The sequence below is a fragment of the Cyprinodon tularosa genome, unplaced genomic scaffold, assembly GCF_016077235.1.
Source record: "Cyprinodon tularosa strain WSP-4 unplaced genomic scaffold, ASM1607723v1 ctg1162, whole genome shotgun sequence".
NCBI classification, from domain to species: domain Eukaryota; kingdom Metazoa; phylum Chordata; class Actinopteri; order Cyprinodontiformes; family Cyprinodontidae; genus Cyprinodon; species Cyprinodon tularosa.
Window position 1 is genome coordinate 26,539 of NW_024037962.1, and position 16,543 is coordinate 43,081.

Genomic DNA, 16,543 nt, shown 5'->3' on the forward strand with positions numbered 1-16,543 from the left:
TATAAACCCTGAAACTCTTTTAGCAGTTGAAGGATAAAATCTGTGCGTGAAACTGTGCCGTTCAAACAGCTCCTGATCAAACCATCAGGTTTCCAGCTGCTATGTCCAGCAGATGGTAAAATAAAACCACTTTCTAATAACTGATCCACCCAGACCTGTGTGATCACAGCAGACCAGAGGCTGTGGTTTGGCTTTGGGCCGCCGAGTCGACCAGCTGAGGTGGGGGCAGTGATATCCAAACCGTGACCAAAAGTTTCACTATTGTCTGATGGCTCACTGATACCACTGCGTTCTCCCAGGGATGGTTGATCGTCCTCGGACTCGCTGTCCGCTTCCTCCCCGCTCCGCCTGAATCGCTATCATCAATATTTGAAAGCATTTCTAAAGTCTGGTTAGATTTCTTCTGGAAGCCATTTTTTCCGTTTTCGCCAAAGAGTTCTAGGTAGAATGTTGGTTGCTAGGCAACGGTACGTCAATCAACTGCAAGAAGAATTTACAATGCAACTAATAGAGCCCTCTAAATGATGGCTGTGTGTGATCAAGGTAAAATTAACCATATTTAATTTTTACAGTTTTATTTTATTAAGAAAACTAGGTGAAAATAAAGGAAATCTAAAAACAGGAAAAATCAGTTAAGATGAGCAACATATGATTAATGTAAATAAAGTTCTTTCCCTTTAAAATTTCATTACTGTCAAAATGGCGGACATGGGAGTTCTACTGTTGATTAGCTAAAGGGTTTGATAGAGTTAAGGAAAACAAGCGATAGCTTCTCGTAAAGATGATGATGGTCCTGTCAGCATGAAGGACGATCAAGGATGAGAAGGTTTGGTTTGTTCCTGGATCTAAGAATCAGTAACTAACTACTGGGAGGAGAACCCTACTGGGAGCAGAACCCTACTGGGAGCAGAACTCCCACAGGAGAGCTTCCCTCCTTGCTGTTTTTTATCCCAGACTGTTTAAGAGCATCAGGACTTTAACTTGTGATGTTCAGCTAAGTGGTGACCTGATGGAGAGCTGATGCTGATCTGGTAGCAAACAGAAACAGGAAGGTCTCCATGTCTGATTCTTTAGCTCCAGGTTCTGCAGCCGTGCGGTTTTGATCCCATGTGAACGACGTCACAGGATGGCAGAAGCTGCTGGTCCCGCCTCTCAAAGTCCGACCTGCTCTTGTTTTTCAGAGAGTGCATCCTGAAGACGGCCAAGGCGCTGGTGGAGGACACCAAGCTGCTGGTCTCTGGCGCTGGAGCCAGTCAGGAGAAACTGGCTCAGGCTGCCCAGTCATCAGTTTCCACCATAACCAAACTGGCTGATGTGGTCAAACTGGGAGCAGCCAGTCTAGGTTCAGAAGACCCTGAGACTCAGGTAAGCTTCTACTCTGCATGTTTACCATGTTGCCTTCACCTGATCCGACCTGAGCAGGAACCAAACTCCTCCTCTGAGGAAATCCCTCAGCACCATGCAGGTGCTGTAATGAAGCAGACAGACTGGTTCTGACAGCCTCTGGGTCGGACCTCAGTCATCGTCTGCAGTGTGGATCAGCATCACTCTAATGATGGAAGTTCAGTCCAACATAAGCTAGATATTAGACAGTGGTTTTCTGGACCGGGTTCTCATGCCTCTGCCCTCTGTAGGTGGTCTTGATCAATGCAGTGAAGGACGTGGCCAAAGCTCTGGGTAACCTGATTAGCGCCACCAAGGCGGCGGCCGGTAAACCTCACGACGACCCCAGCATGCTGCAGCTGAAGAGCTCTGCTAAGGTAACACACCTGAACATCTGGACCATCTTAAGCAAACACCGACACGTTCACCATTAACAGAACCGCAGATGTTTATAAAGGAGAAAGGTGTTGGTCAGACACAGATAAACCATCAGGTAGACTCTCATCAGGAAGACATTCTGTTCCTGAAACCTTCTCATCTCTTCTAGGTGAACTAGTTCTATTCTGGTCCATCAGCTGCTAAAGGCCCAGACTTCCAATGTTTAACGGGGAGCTTCAGACCTGGCTGATCTGCTTTCCTTCTGTAGGTGATGGTGACCAACGTGACGTCCCTGCTGAAGACGGTGAAGGCGGTGGAGGACGAGGCCACCAAGGGAACCAGAGCTCTAGAAGCGACGATCGAACACATCAAGCAGGAGCTGACTGTGAGTCCTCTGACCGCCATGCCCCCTCAGGCAGGATAGACGTCCCTCTGATCCTGGGTTACGCTGTGGTCTCAGGTGTTCTGCAGCTCCGATCCGCCACCGAAGACCACCACGCCGGAGGAGTTCATCCGTATGACAAAGGGGATCACCGTGGCAACAGCTAAGGCCGTGGCTGCTGGGAACTCCTGTCGCCAGGAGGACATCATCGCCACCGCTAACCTCAGCAGAAGAGCTATTGCTGACATGTTGCACTCCTGCAAGGTACCCTGGATATTAATGTTTTCACATCCTACAAAATATCCACCAGGAACAACACCCTGCTGAGATGCCAGCAGGGGTCAAAGGTCATCTGTAGTGTTTAGACAGTGCACCTCCTCCCCCCAGCATCTTTGCCTGTAGCTGTTTTGTTCTAAAAACATGGCCCCCTGCTGGAGTCAGCTGTAACTGATGCGTGTTTGTCTCTCTCACCTCTCAGGAAGCTGCCTACCACCCAGAGGTCAGCAAGGACGTCCAGATGCGCGCTCTACGCTATGGCAACGAGTGTGCCTCTGGCTATCTGGGACTGCTGGAACACGTCCTGCTGGTGAGTCCGCCTCTCTCACTACTCTGCTTCTGGGGGGTGTTTGGGCCGTCTATCACCTGGCACAAGAGGCCTACTATCAGCTCGTCGGACTATGGCCTGGCGGAATGGGGCCGACTATGGCCTGGCGGAATGGGGCCGACTATGGCCTGGCGGAATATGGCCGACTATGGCCTGGCGGAATATGGCCGACTATCGCCTGGCGGAATATGGCCGACTATCGCCTGGCGGAATATGGCCGACTATCGCCTGGAGGAATATGGCCGACTATCGCCTGGAGGAATATGGCCGACTATCGCCTGGAGGAATATGGCCGACTATCGCCTGGAGGAATATGGCCGACTATCGCCTGGAAGAATATGGCCGACTATCGCCTGGAGGAATATGGCCGACTATCGCCTGGAGGAATATGGCCGACTATCGCCTGGAGGAATATGGCCGACTATCGCCTGGAGGAATATGGCCGACTATGGCCTGGCGGAATGGGGCCGACTATGGCCTGGCGGAATGGGGCCGACTATGGCCTGGCGGAATATGGCCGACTATCGCCTGGCGGAATATGGCCGACTATCGCCTGGCGGAATATGGCCGACTATCGCCTGGAGGAATATGGCCGACTATCGCCTGGAGGAATATGGCCGACTATCGCCTGGAGGAATATGGCCGACTATCGCCTGGAGGAATATGGCCGACTATCGCCTGGAGGAATATGGCCGACTATCGCCTGGAGGAATATGGCCGACTATCGCCTGGAGGAATATGGCCGACTATCGCCTGGAGGAATATGGCCGACTATCGCCTGGAGGAATATGGCCGACTATCGCCTGGCGGAATATGGCCGACTATCGCCTGGCGGAATATGGCCGACTATCGCCTGGAGGAATATGGCCGACTATCGCCTGGAGGAATATGGCCGACTATCGCCTGGAGGAATATGGCCGACTATCGCCTGGAGGAATATGGCCGACTATGGCCTGGCGGAATGGGGCCGACTATGGCCTGGCGGAATGGGGCCGACTATGGCCTGGCGGAATATGGCCGACTATCGCCTGGCGGAATATGGCCGACTATCGCCTGGCGGAATATGGCCGACTATCGCCTGGAGGAATATGGCCGACTATCGCCTGGAGGAATATGGCCGACTATCGCCTGGAGGAATATGGCCGACTATCGCCTGGAGGAATATGGCCGACTATCGCCTGGAGGAATATGGCCGACTATCGCCTGGAGGAATATGGCCGACTATCGCCTGGAGGAATATGGCCGACTATCGCCTGGAGGAATATGGCCGACTATCGCCTGGAGGAATATGGCCGACTATCGCCTGGCGGAATATGGCCGACTATCGCCTGGCGGAATATGGCCGACTATCGCCTGGAGGAATATGGCCGACTATCGCCTGGAGGAATGGGCCCGACTGCGCTTCTAACAAAACCTCTCAAAACATTGCAAATGAATATCTGAATTCTTTCAAGTCACGTATCTTTTTTATTCAGATTCAATTAATTAAATTGAAACAGCTGAAATAATTCTCAAAATCTGAAAAAAATGCTTACAAACTCAAATACATCAGAGTTAGCTTGAAAATGAAATAAGCCTATATAAAATCTAATTTTACTTTAATTTTGATCACAATATTCATTTAGAGCAGGCATCCCCAAACTCGGTCCTCGAGGGCTGCTGTCCTGCAGGTTTTAGAGGTTTCCCTGCTTTAGCACAGCTGATTATCCTGATTATCATGATTGCAGTAGAGCTGAAGCCTGTTAATCAGCTTTCAATTAAAATCAGCTGTGCTAGAGCAAGGAAACCTCTAAAACCTGCAGGACAGCGGCCCTCGAGGACCGAGTTTGGGGATGCCTGCTTTAGAGTATTTATTTGATAGTATTCTATTGCTTCTATTGGCTAATTTAAAGTGAGCTAGGCTACATGCTTTGAAACAACTTTCTGCAGGCAACTGTTAGGACAGCTCAGTCGCAGCACTAGGGGGATATTTCATAAATCGGATATTAAAAAATATACTTTAGACTAGTCCAAATTAATTGAAATATCTTGGTTATAATTCTGGATGTGTGACACTTTAAATGACAAATAAGATGATGTCATTTGAGATATCTCAAAATGCATGTTGACTCTCCAAGATGTGATTAAAATATGTTAAATTGTTAATTTTCCCTAGAAATTATATAGAAATATAAAACATGATTAAGGGCAGTCAATATTTAGTAAATAATGTTTGTGTATTCTATTAAAATTTCTGTATCTCTATAATGGCTATTCTCCATTCAGAGGGCCTCATGCCTGTCTTTAAGAAGGAGGGGGGGGGGGGGGGGGGGGGGGGTTTAAGATTTCCTTAAGAAGGTGGAAGCCATGGAAACATCCATCTGTAAATCTGTTGGATTATTCTGAGTTTAAGGACCTGGTTTTCTGACTGAAACTGATGATTAGAATTGGAAAAAAAAAAAAGTTTCAACTTATTTTTGTTTCTACTGAAAACATTCTGAAACAACTCGTCTTTAGACAGTGGGGCCCCTCAGGGTTCGGCTCTGCTGGCTTCCTTCCACAGCAGGCGTCTGATTCCACCTTTTCTTTCTCTTTTTGTTCCTTTAAACGTGTCTCTGTGACGCTGCTGCCAGCCGGTGAGTACGCCGCCGCACTGAGGTGCTCATGTGTGACGGGCTGCTCAGTTTGACCACTCCCAGCTCAGATTATTTAATCCATCAGTGATCCTAATGGGACGTGTGTGAGCTGTGATCCTGGACGTGATTGGTTCCTGTTGATCTAATGATGAAATCACAACCAGCCCCTTCATTCTGAGCGATTGTGCATGTCGCTGGGTGAGGTGGTTTAATATGACAGTTTCCTCTCATTAGAATAAAAACTCCATAAACATCATACCACCCTTCATAACGGAAGAATCATGTTTAAACATCAGATTGTTTCTGAGATGATTTGCTCCCTGCATGCGTTCCCGCTGCGTAACATCACTCTTCTTCTGAATAAAGCTGAGCTGAGTGTGGACTGATCTCTGTTAATTCCCTGCACCTGTCGCCCACTGGCTGAACCTGAATATTTCCAGTCTGGGACGGTGTCAGGACCCCAGCAGAGCCCCATCCTGGCCCAGAGTCTGCTGCTCCTGCCACTCACTCATTGGGTATTTCTGTTAGTTGGAACATGTTGCTGTAAGGAGGCAGGTTGCATTGTTCTGACATGACAGCAGAGTCCTAAGATGGCCGACCTACAGGCCTCTTACAGCCATGTTGCTGTGTTATCTGGCTGGGATGAAAATAGTAAAAACGTGTCGATTAAATTGGTTGAAGTCTTTTTGGGCTTGATTCAGGTGAAATATCTTCATCATGTTCCTCTGGTACTGAGGATCAAAGCAACAAAACAAACGCTCCTTCATTCGTTTTTATAGATTTGAGCTTAAGCAGTTATAACCTGGTAGTTACCTTCTCTTCTTTTTCTACACTCAGTAATTATCTTTAAATTCATGTCTATTCACTGAAGAGCATCTTTTTTCTTGTGAGGTTAGGAGCGGATTTGACTTGAATCTGCATTCACATGGATGTAGCCTTAGCAACGTTAGCAGTGAGCCATAGATTGTTTCCCATTGTCCCTGGCCTTTCACGCAATAGGCACAAAGTTACACCAGCAGCAGGACTCACCGACTGCATGAAGGGGAGGAATAGACAGGAGTCAAGATTGGAAAGCTAGCCAATGTTAGCATGGTGATATCAAGGAGGGCTAATGTTAGCATGGTGTTAGCAAAGCTTGGCAATGTTAGCATTGTGTTAGCAAGGCAGGCAAATTTTAGCGTGGGGATAACAAGGTTTGCTAACTTTAGTATGGTGATATCAAGGAGTGCTTGTCGCTACCCGATCCGTACCAGTAGCACGATCCGTACCATCAGCTCATTTGCGCCTGCGTGAACAGAATAACTTCCGGGTCGCCAAAAAATAATGTAATTACGGTACTGAAAAAACTTTATTTATATCCTTAAATAATTAAAGAATACTAAACTACATCGTAAAGACAATATTGAAGACTTTTCTGGAAGAAATGGATGCTTTTTTAATTCAATCCATTGTATTGCTTGACGTCATCATCAGACATGCTAAGAGCAGTCTGGGAATATATTATAAAAAACTGCAGGTCACGAAAGGTAGCAAATGAATCCATTGTGGGATCAGTACTGCTGGAGTGCATAGTTAAGTACAGAGTAAATCAAATATTTAAACCAATTTAAATATATACGCTGTGTGACGTATATTTGCGCATGCTCAGAGCAGTCAAAGTAACTCACAAAGCGATTGAACTTTTTTATGTATTTCTGTTTTTTGATTTTTAGAAAATGCAATATTGACCAAAATACAAAGATGTACAAAAAGAAACCCATGCCTCTAAAAAATACAAAAGAATAAAAAAGTAAGAAAAAGGAAATATTGCCACCGGAAGTTATTCTGTTCGCGCAGGCGCAAATGAGCTGATGGTACGGATCGGGTAATGACAGTGCCAATGTTAGCATTGTGTTAGCAAGGTGAGCTATTGTTAGCATGGTGATATCAAGGAGGTCTAATGTTAGCATGGTGATATCAAGAAGGGCTAATGTTAGCATAGTGTTAGCAAAGCATGCAAACATTAGCGTTGTGTTAGCAAGGTGAGCTATTGTTAGCATGGTGATATCAAGGAGGGCTAATGTTAGCATGGTGTTAGCAAAGCTTGCCAACTGTCAATACCTGATCCGTACCATCAGCTCATTTCCATATGTGCAAGCAGATATCCAGGTCGCCATAAATAATGCAATTATGGTACTAAAATTACTTATTTCTATACTCAACTCACTAAAGAATGCTAAAACATTTTTTTTATAACTTTTCTGAGATAATTGATGCTTTTTACATTTTCTCCTTTAAACCGCATCTCTGACGGCGGGTTAAGGTTAGCATGGGGATAGCAAGGCGGGCTAAGGTTAGCATGGGGATAGCAAGGCAGGCTAAAGTTAGCATGGTGGTAGCAAGGCGGGCTAAGGTTAGCATGGGGATAGCAAGGCGGGCTAAGGTTAGCATGGGGGTAGCAAGGCGGGGCAGTTTCCTGATCTGAAGACTGTTTTCTTCTCCCTGAGGAGAGCATCTATTTCAGGGTCCATTCAGGGTTTGTTGATGGAGGAACATCCCATCTTCAGAGGGAACAGTGTTGTCCTCACAGAGCTATACTCATGGATAATGAGCACAACTTAGTCAGTTCTAGAAAATGGCGTTCTGCCCACTCATCAGTTTATTGGCAATAGATTTCCAATGGAATAGACGTTAATGTTGTAGTGATAGATCACAGAGTAAGCTTGATGTGTTTCTTCCATCAATAGATTATCCAGAAGCCCACTCATGACCTGAAGCAGCAGCTCGCCAACTTCTCCAAGCGGGTGGCCGGCAGCGTGACGGAGCTGATCCAGGCAGCCGAGGCCATGAAGGGTGGGTACAGCAGAGCCCCGCTTAATCCCGACTTAATCCCAAACATCTTCTTCTGAATTCAGAACCAACCAATCCTTTAATAGATTTCTGTATTGCTTTATTTTCCCTTTATGACATCTTTTATTATAGAAATAAATGTCTTTATTAGGGCCAGACTAGAGATTGGTTCTTTAATATGAGACTAAAGTCATAACATTATGAGAATAAAGTTGTATTTTATAACAACTCTAACCAGAAGCTCCGTCTTCGCTAAAATAAGGAATGTTGAACATCTTGTGAAGTTAAACTTATGCATCAGTTTAACAAATAAAGGAAATATGAAGTCTTTTAACATCTAATTATTATCATTATCAGACCTTAGAAATGAGCTGGAAGCTTCCTGTCTGAAACGGGGCGATATGATGATGTCATTCTCTTAAGATTATGACTTTATTCTCATAATTACAGAAAAATAAACTCCCTAGCCTGGCCTTAATACTCCATATTTTTAGTTTTTTCGTAAATGAATATTCAGACTCAAACTAAACCCAGTGAGGTCAGAGAAAAGCTGCAGCCTGATCTTCCATCATAAGCTGAGGGATTGCTGAAGAGTCGATGCAATCAGCTGGTTGTCCTTAGATAGAAAACTTTAAAATGTAAAGAGCCTTTAGATGGCATGATGTGAATTGGAGCTATAGAAATAAACTGAATAGAATTGAATGAGCTGGTTAGCTGTGACCTGGGGTTCAGGAAGATGCTAACAGGTCGAAGGACGGCGTTCCCGGGCTGCAGGAAGATCTGACAGCAGCTCAGCTTGGCTGTGCAGCCTGACACCGTTTGGAAAGAGTGAAGTCTGACGGTGTTTTGGCGCCGGCTGAGCCGCTGTGATCTCTGTGTGCTGCAGGCACGGAGTGGGTGGACCCCGAGGACCCCACTGTCATCGCAGAGAACGAGCTGCTGGGAGCCGCGGCCGCCATCGAAGCAGCTGCCAAGAAACTGGAGCAGCTGAGGCCGAGGACCAAACCCAAGGTTAGGGGCGGTCTGCAGGCATTCACACCTCATTTGTTATCCCCCCCCCCCGCTCTCTGATGTGCGGTCAGCTCCTGCTGCTTATCACGGTGTTGTTCTCCACTCTGACCACCAGGAGGCGGATGAGAGTCTGAACTTTGAGGAGCAGATTCTGGAGGCGGCCAAGTCCATCGCAGCTGCTACCAGTGCTCTGGTGAAAGCAGCTTCAGCAGCTCAGAGGGAGCTGGTTGCTCAAGGGAAGGTATGTTGGCAGAACCGGCAGCCTCATTCTTCCCGCTGTGGGGGGGCGCTCTAATAAATCAGCTGTTTCCAGGTGGGAGCAATCCCAGCCAATGCCGTGGATGATGGACAGTGGTCTCAGGGCCTGATTTCCGCTGTAAGTTACCCGCCTACGACTTGGAGTCATGAAGGTGAAAGACGCCGTCAGTAAACCTTTGTTCCTCTCCGACGTTTAGGCCCGGATGGTGGCGGCGGCCACCAACAACCTGTGCGAAGCGGCCAACTCGGCGGTGCAGGGACACGCCAGCGAGGAGAAGCTCATCTCTTCAGCCAAGCAGGTGGCGGCCTCCACCGCTCAGCTGCTGGTGGCCTGTAAGGTCAAGGCGGACCAGGACTCTCAGACCATGAAGAGGCTGCAGGTCAGCATGGCGCCTTCAGCCGTTCCCTTCATCCATTCACCGTCCTGCAGATACAGAACCGGGCCTGTTCCTGCCGCACAGCGTCACTTCCTCCCATAAACCACTTCTGCCCATAAATATGGAAATATCTTTTTTTTCTAAACTATTTGATTTTTTTACATTAAAACCCTATTTTATGGTGTCTGAGGGAATCAAAGGTCTGAAATGATGCCAACAGAAAAAAAAGCTAAAGCTAAAGGAAAATGCTGCAGGCAGCAAAAACATTAGAAGCGCTCCCACATCCTCCGCGTTAATTTTCAGATTATTATTATTATACGAAGTAATAAACACTTCATTTAATATGACATCATTAAAACTCACCATCAGCTTCCAAAACGAGCAGTTTCTGCAGAAACTTTTTTCCTTTCAGTCTTTGAAATCAATGATTATCCTACCAAATAGTTATCTTTCTAACTTCCAGGAGCTGCGTCTGTTCGCCATTATCTACGATAAGAAGATGCAGGCGAAGGATTATCGCAAATTTCAAAGCTTTCAGTATAAATAGATAAATGTATGAAAATAACCATCTAATTCGTGGTTACTGATCATTTATTTTGATAAATCGGATAATTTCGCTGTTTTTTGGGTTTGATACGACTGCGAATGCAGATCTTGACCTGGTCGGGTCCCGACCGACAGGAGCTAAATAAAGCTAGCTCCGTATTTTGGCGGTGGGGGAGTGAGAACAGGAACGTGGACGGCGACGTTCGGAGGAGTAGCAGCAGACGTGCAATCGTTCTCATTGAATAACGGAACTGCGCTAGCACTCCGCCTGACTTCCATGAGCGGAGGGGTGGCCTGTTCTGGTTCCATATAACTGGGTGAACGTCTCCCCCCAGTGGTCTGGAGCTGGTTTGCAGCTTTTCGTAGCATGCTGTTGTTTCTGCTACTTGCAGAACTTTTATTTAGCATGTTTGTCTGCTAGCATCATCGATGTATTTGCAGCAGGTTTTGTTTGCAGGGCGTTTGCTCTGTACTGCAGCATCTCTCATCTTTTCATTGGTTTTGTCCCAGTTCTGCTGAACCTTTAGTACTTTCTGCATGTTAATGTGTCTGCAGGACGTTTGCACCTCTCAGCCACGGTACTTCATCCATTGATTCTGGTTCTGCTCACCTGCTAGGATCATTTTCCCTTTATTAAAGCGGAGCCACAGTGACCAGCAGAGCTGATTCGTCTTCCTAAAGCCGGCGCCATTAAACATCCCGTGGCCGGCGGCTCCGTTTCGTAGCCGGAACAGTCAGGGATGAAATGACCTCAGTGGAAGGTGGTGACATGCAGGGCGGCGTACTGAAATCTTACTCCGCCCCTTTGTTGCATCTGCTGCGCCGTCTCTGATTGGCTGTGTGTGAGAACAGGGTGACGTGAGGGGAAATGGGCGGAGCTCTCTCAGCGCGGCGCCGTAGATGGATGCGCTGCAGGGTGGTCCCTCCAGAAGGACCCAGCCTCTATGTCTGTATTTTATCTCTATGATTCAGACACTTTCTGTCTGTCTGATCCGGCTAGCTGCTGCAGGAGCCGTGCAGCTGGTCTCTGAACCGAGCAGAACCATCAGAACCTTTCCTCTGTCCGTAGCGGCGGGCCGACCCGGTCAGCGCTGCAGAGCAATACTCCTCAGGTCAGAGTTTCTCAGCCAGTGGAGGAAGAAGCGGCCGCGGGTCAGCGGGGCTCTTCTGACCTTTAGCTGTAACTGATGCGCTCACTTGTTAGTCTCTGCAGAAAGTATCTGTTGTCCTCATCCTCCCAAAAATAACAAATCTTGCCGTGCGTGTTGGCTGTGAGCGCGGCGGCCAGCTCGTGTTCTCTGATCCAATCAGCGCTGGCTTATCTCCTCCTCTTCTGGGCCTGCAGCTGCCGCCACGCTAAATCCCGTGCATGTACGTCCATAGGCCCACTGGAAACAATCCACCCAGCCCATCCAAGGCACTGGGAACTGGAAACTCAGATCTATGATTACACTCAGAGCATCTCTGCGCTGCTTTTTAAGGCTACAGCTGCATAGGCTGCTGTGGACCGGCCCGTCTGGAGGTCCAGAGACAGAACTGGTAACTCAGGACCAGTAGAACCAGTAGAACCAGAACACAAAGATCCAAACGTAGAGCTTCAGTCTAGAACGGTTTTAAAGGATCCTGTTCAGCTCTGAAACTAAACCTTCATAATGAGACTGGAGACTGGAAGGTCAGAACCAGGAATCTGATGTTTGGCTGCTAGACTGAGCTTCCAGTTTAGACTGAGCTTCCAGTTTAGACTGAGCTTCCAGTTTAGTCTGAGCTTCCAGTTTAGTCTGAGCTTCCAGTTTAGACTGAGCTTCCAGTTTAGACTGAGCTTCCAGTTTAGTCTGAGCTTCCAGTTTAGACTGAGCTTCCAGTTTAGTCTGAGCTTCCAGTTTAGTTCTGACAGCAGAACTCAGGAGACGCTTGTTTAGTCGTCTGTTAGCTTAGCAAGGAGCCATTTTCTATGAAACAGAAAATCCTGAAGCTGCTTGTTTAGGGTTAATGATCTCTGCAGAGATCATTAACCCTAAACAAGCAGTTCCTCCATCCTGATTGGTCACAGATTAAAGGTGAGATAAAAACCAGGGAAATCTGAGCAGATCTGCTTTAAAAATCCTAGAATTAGAAAATATTCTTTGAGTTCTGCTCCAAACCAAGGAAAACTCTTTCTGCAGGTTTTCAGTCTGAGGATGGAGATGTTGTTCCTGTTTCATCTGAGTTTGTTTAACTGCTGGACTGAAAGTTTCCAGTTTATGTTAGTTGTCTGAGCCAGACTAACCAGTAAGGGACGTGGTGCTGGGCACTGGGACCTCTGCCAGCTGACCGGCTGCGTTCAGCTCTCACAGCCACAAAAGGAAAAGTTGTGGCGTCTGAAATGTTCTGCCCAATGAGGGAGATGTTTGGCTCAGCTTTGCCTTTTAGAGCAGAAGCAGAGATGTCCTCCCCGCTGTGCTCCCAGTGCTTTCCACCACAAACATCCAGTCTGCTTCTGTCTACAGACTGCTGGAAACGCTGTGAAGAGAGCCTCTGACAACCTGGTGAAAGCAGCGCAGAAAGCAGCGTTCGATGCCCAGGATGACCAGGCAGTGGTGGTGAAGAGCAAGATGGTGGGCGGCATCGCTCAGGTGAGAAGCTCTAGCCAACAGATGCAGCTTTTAGATGCAGAGTGGGAGAACAGAGATAGAATGAAGCAGAATGATGAAAAAGGGGTCCCTATGTCCTCCAGCAGTCTAAGCCTATAACAGCAGAACTATAGAGATAGATCAGGATAACCTGAGCCACTCTAACTAGAAGCTTTATCAAAAAGGAAAGTTTTAAGCCTAGCCTTAAAAGTAGACAGGGTGTCTGCCTCATGGACTAAAACTGGTAGTTGGTTCCACAGGAGAGGAGCCTGAGAACTAAAAGATCTGCCTCCCATTCTACTTTTAGAAATTCTAGGAACCACTAGTAAACCTGCAGATTGAGAGCGAAGTGCTCTGTTAGGAACATAAGGAACAATCAGATCTCTGATATCAGATGGAGCTTGGCCATTTAAGGCTTTATATGTAACTCAGACGAGGTTGAAACAAAATGGCTGAAGGTCCAGGATCTGATCAGGAAGCCTTCCTCTCAGAGCGCAGCAAACATTCTGATCTAGATGTGTATGAGATGTTCTGCTGTGGGATGTTACAGATCATCGCTGCTCAGGAGGAGATGCTGCGGAAGGAGAAGGAGCTGGAGGAGGCCCGCAACAGGCTGGCCATGATCCGGAAGCAGCAGTACAAGTTCCTCCCATCGGAGCTGAGGGAGGACGGCCAGGAGCAGTGAGAGCGCGGCGGCCTCCCATAGCCCCCAGGATGGAACATCATGTTTGCTTCCATGCATCTATGCAAAGTTTTTAATCAGATTTTTATATGTTTTGATATTTTATATAAATATATTTCTGCCTCTTCTGTCTGAACGCGTCCAAAGAGTCCCGCTGACAGAACTTCCTGCTAGTTTCTCCTTTTCAGTATTTTTTTTACTGTACAAAACTAAACTATGAGATAAATGTCAGGATTTTATGGTTTAGGTGAAAAAAACCGACTGTTTTAATCGGACCAGCTGAGAATCAGTATTTTAAAAGAATAAAATGTGTTGAACAGATGTGATCTATGTAGATCAGGACTGGATGGAGCGCCTGGTTGATCTGGAAGCCATATATCTACGATTCAGACCCGCCGGGGATCGATCCACTCCACCAGAACACAAGCACAGCCGGCCGGCGGTCTGAGCTCACTGATGCTGTTCAAACTTTTTTACAACTTCCTGCTTCAAAGATGGCCGCCCTTCCTGTCCAAGTATTGGTGTCTGAAGCTGTTTTATTATTAATGTATAATGATGAATCTCTGCTCAATAATGTGGTTTGGTTTCCTTAAACGCTCCGTGCAGGAAACCGTCATTCAAACTGTTTCTGTGGACCAGGTTCTGACCCGTTCTGTCCCGGTCAGACAGATTCCTGCACATTAAAGCCTATTTTCACTGAAAGCGGCCATCTTGTTCCTTTCTCTGTAACCGGCCTGCTTCCAGCTGGGATCGTCTCTAAAATAATACTGAAATATTATCAAGCATATTTCTGTGTTTAAAAGTCTGGAAGCATCAGTTGCTTTTTTTGTTGTTTTTACTGCACTAGTGGGTCGTTTTTTAGTAGGCTGACGGGAAAGGGTGTAGTAGGGCATGAGAGGGGGAGAGGCACGCAGCAAAGGACCACAGGCCAGATTCTAACCCGGGTCGCCTGCGCTGAGGACTAAGGCCTTCGTACCTGGATCGTGCACTAACCACCGTGCCACCTGCACGCCCAGAAGCATCGATCATAAATAGAATATTAGTTTGCCTAGTTATTAGATCCCTTAAATGGTTTATAACCCAAGCCGATGGTTTGGATCATGAGTCCTTCCTGCTGCTATTTTATGGTTCAGAAGCTTTAAAGTTTGGGAACCTCAGAGATTTAATCCTTCATTCAGTCCTAAATACAAACATGAACAATAGAATACAATTTAAAATAATGAGTTAAACCCAAAGGGAAAGGGTTAATAAGGAGAGATGCTTCTGGTAAGAATTGTCATAAAAGTTATTTTTCATCATCAGTTTGCTGGATGGATTATTAATAAGCAGGTCAGAGTCATTTAGACAAAGTTAAAGTAAAAAAACAAACAAACTTAAATGAGTCCCGAACATGAAGAACTGGACCTGAACATGAAGTGCTAAATGTGGGGAAGCTTCTGGATTGTTGGTCTTGTTATTCCAAAAAACAAAACAAAAAAACAATCCGCTGGATTTTGTTTCCCAGTTTGAAGACGTTTCTCTTCCATCCAGGAAGCTTCTTCTATTCTAAATGTCTGGATGTGAAAAGACAGTCTTTAAGGGTCATTGCTGGTCTCACCAGGTCAGACTGCTTCTTCAGAGGAATCTGGTATTTCAGGCCAATAAAAACCTCAACGACTTTCATTATTAAGGGCTGGAGCTGGTTCTCCAGTTTCTATCTGCATGTTTTCTAAACTAAAACCAGGCTTTGTTGGGCTGCTGGATAAAACCTGGAACTAAACACCATTTCTGACATTTTGGATTGAAAAATCTTCCTGGATGGAAGAGAAACGTCTTCAAACTGGGAAACAAAGTCCAGAGGATTGATTTTTAACCTCTTCATCCAGTTGTCACAGCTTTTAATGCTGTAGGCAGGAAGGATCTCCTGTAGAGATCTGTTTGTCCTGGATCTATAGAAGCCTTTGAATGAAGACAAAATCTAAAGAGGATGATCACTGCTGTCCATCATCTTCATCCAGAGGTTCTAGAGGAGTTTCTAGAACAGAGAGAGAACCTTCTTTATCAGCTGGTTGAGCTTTCAGTCATTAGCTGATGTTGATGATGATGGAGGCAGAGATCGGACTGATAGAAGTTCTGCAGCCTCTGAAGGACCTCAGCTTCCTCTAGAAGTCCAGTCTGCTCTGTCCCTTCTTGCAGACGGCTTCCCAGGTGTGTCTCCAGTCCAGGTTGTTGTCCAGGTGAACACCAAGGGATTTCTACTCCTCCTCCACTTCTTCTCCCAGGATGTTAACAGGATTCAACTTGTTCCTGTTTCTTCTGAAATCTCCAATCATCTCCTTGTTTTGTTGACCTTCAGGATCAGATGATTGTTTCCACACCATGCCACAAAGCGCTTCACCAGCTCTCTGTCCTCAGCTTCTGCTCCATCTTTGATGCTCCCAATGACTGCAGAGTCATCCCAGGATTCCTGCAGAGGACAGGACTCTGTCTGGTCCGGGAAGTCAGAGGTGAACAGAGGAATGGAGAGAGAACCGTCCCCTGTGGAGCTCCTGAGCTGCTGGATCAGACAGCTGAGCCTTCAGTCTACCAGCCTGTGGTCTGTCTGTCAGGTAGTCTTTGATCCAGGTGTTTGTTGATGCCTCCACCTGAGTCTGCTGGAGTTTCTCTCAAAGTCAGTCAGTCTGAATCTGGAGAAACCAAAGACCACGATCCTCACAGTGCTGCCTGCCTTGGCTAAATGACAGCGGGTTGGTTGAAGCAGGTGGATGATGACATCATGATTAAAATCACCAGTTATTGCCACAAATGCATGTGGCTGCCATGTCCATAGCTTAGCAACAACAGAACTGATGACATCACACAAAGTGTCAGCAACAGAAGAAGATGGTGG

General features: G+C 46.7%; 1 protein-coding gene across 1 annotated transcript in view; it reads left to right on the top strand.

The window, feature by feature from the left end:
• LOC119798079 (talin-1-like) overlaps positions 1–14,376 on the top strand; it is a gene marked incomplete at its 5' end in the record, with an annotated part of 40,910 nt that extends 26,534 nt beyond the window's left edge. Inside the window, 12 exons of the mRNA XM_038307420.1 lie at positions 1,182–1,365; positions 1,635–1,760; positions 2,030–2,146; positions 2,222–2,407; positions 2,622–2,729; positions 8,089–8,194; positions 9,078–9,202; positions 9,318–9,443; positions 9,516–9,578; positions 9,658–9,840; positions 12,870–12,995; positions 13,543–14,376. Of these exons, the coding sequence (XP_038163348.1) occupies positions 1,182–1,365; positions 1,635–1,760; positions 2,030–2,146; positions 2,222–2,407; positions 2,622–2,729; positions 8,089–8,194; positions 9,078–9,202; positions 9,318–9,443; positions 9,516–9,578; positions 9,658–9,840; positions 12,870–12,995; positions 13,543–13,677 (1,585 nt within the window). The remainder of the gene's footprint in view (positions 1–1,181; positions 1,366–1,634; positions 1,761–2,029; positions 2,147–2,221; positions 2,408–2,621; positions 2,730–8,088; positions 8,195–9,077; positions 9,203–9,317; positions 9,444–9,515; positions 9,579–9,657; positions 9,841–12,869; positions 12,996–13,542) is intronic.
• Between the last annotated feature and the right edge of the window lie 2,167 nt (positions 14,377–16,543).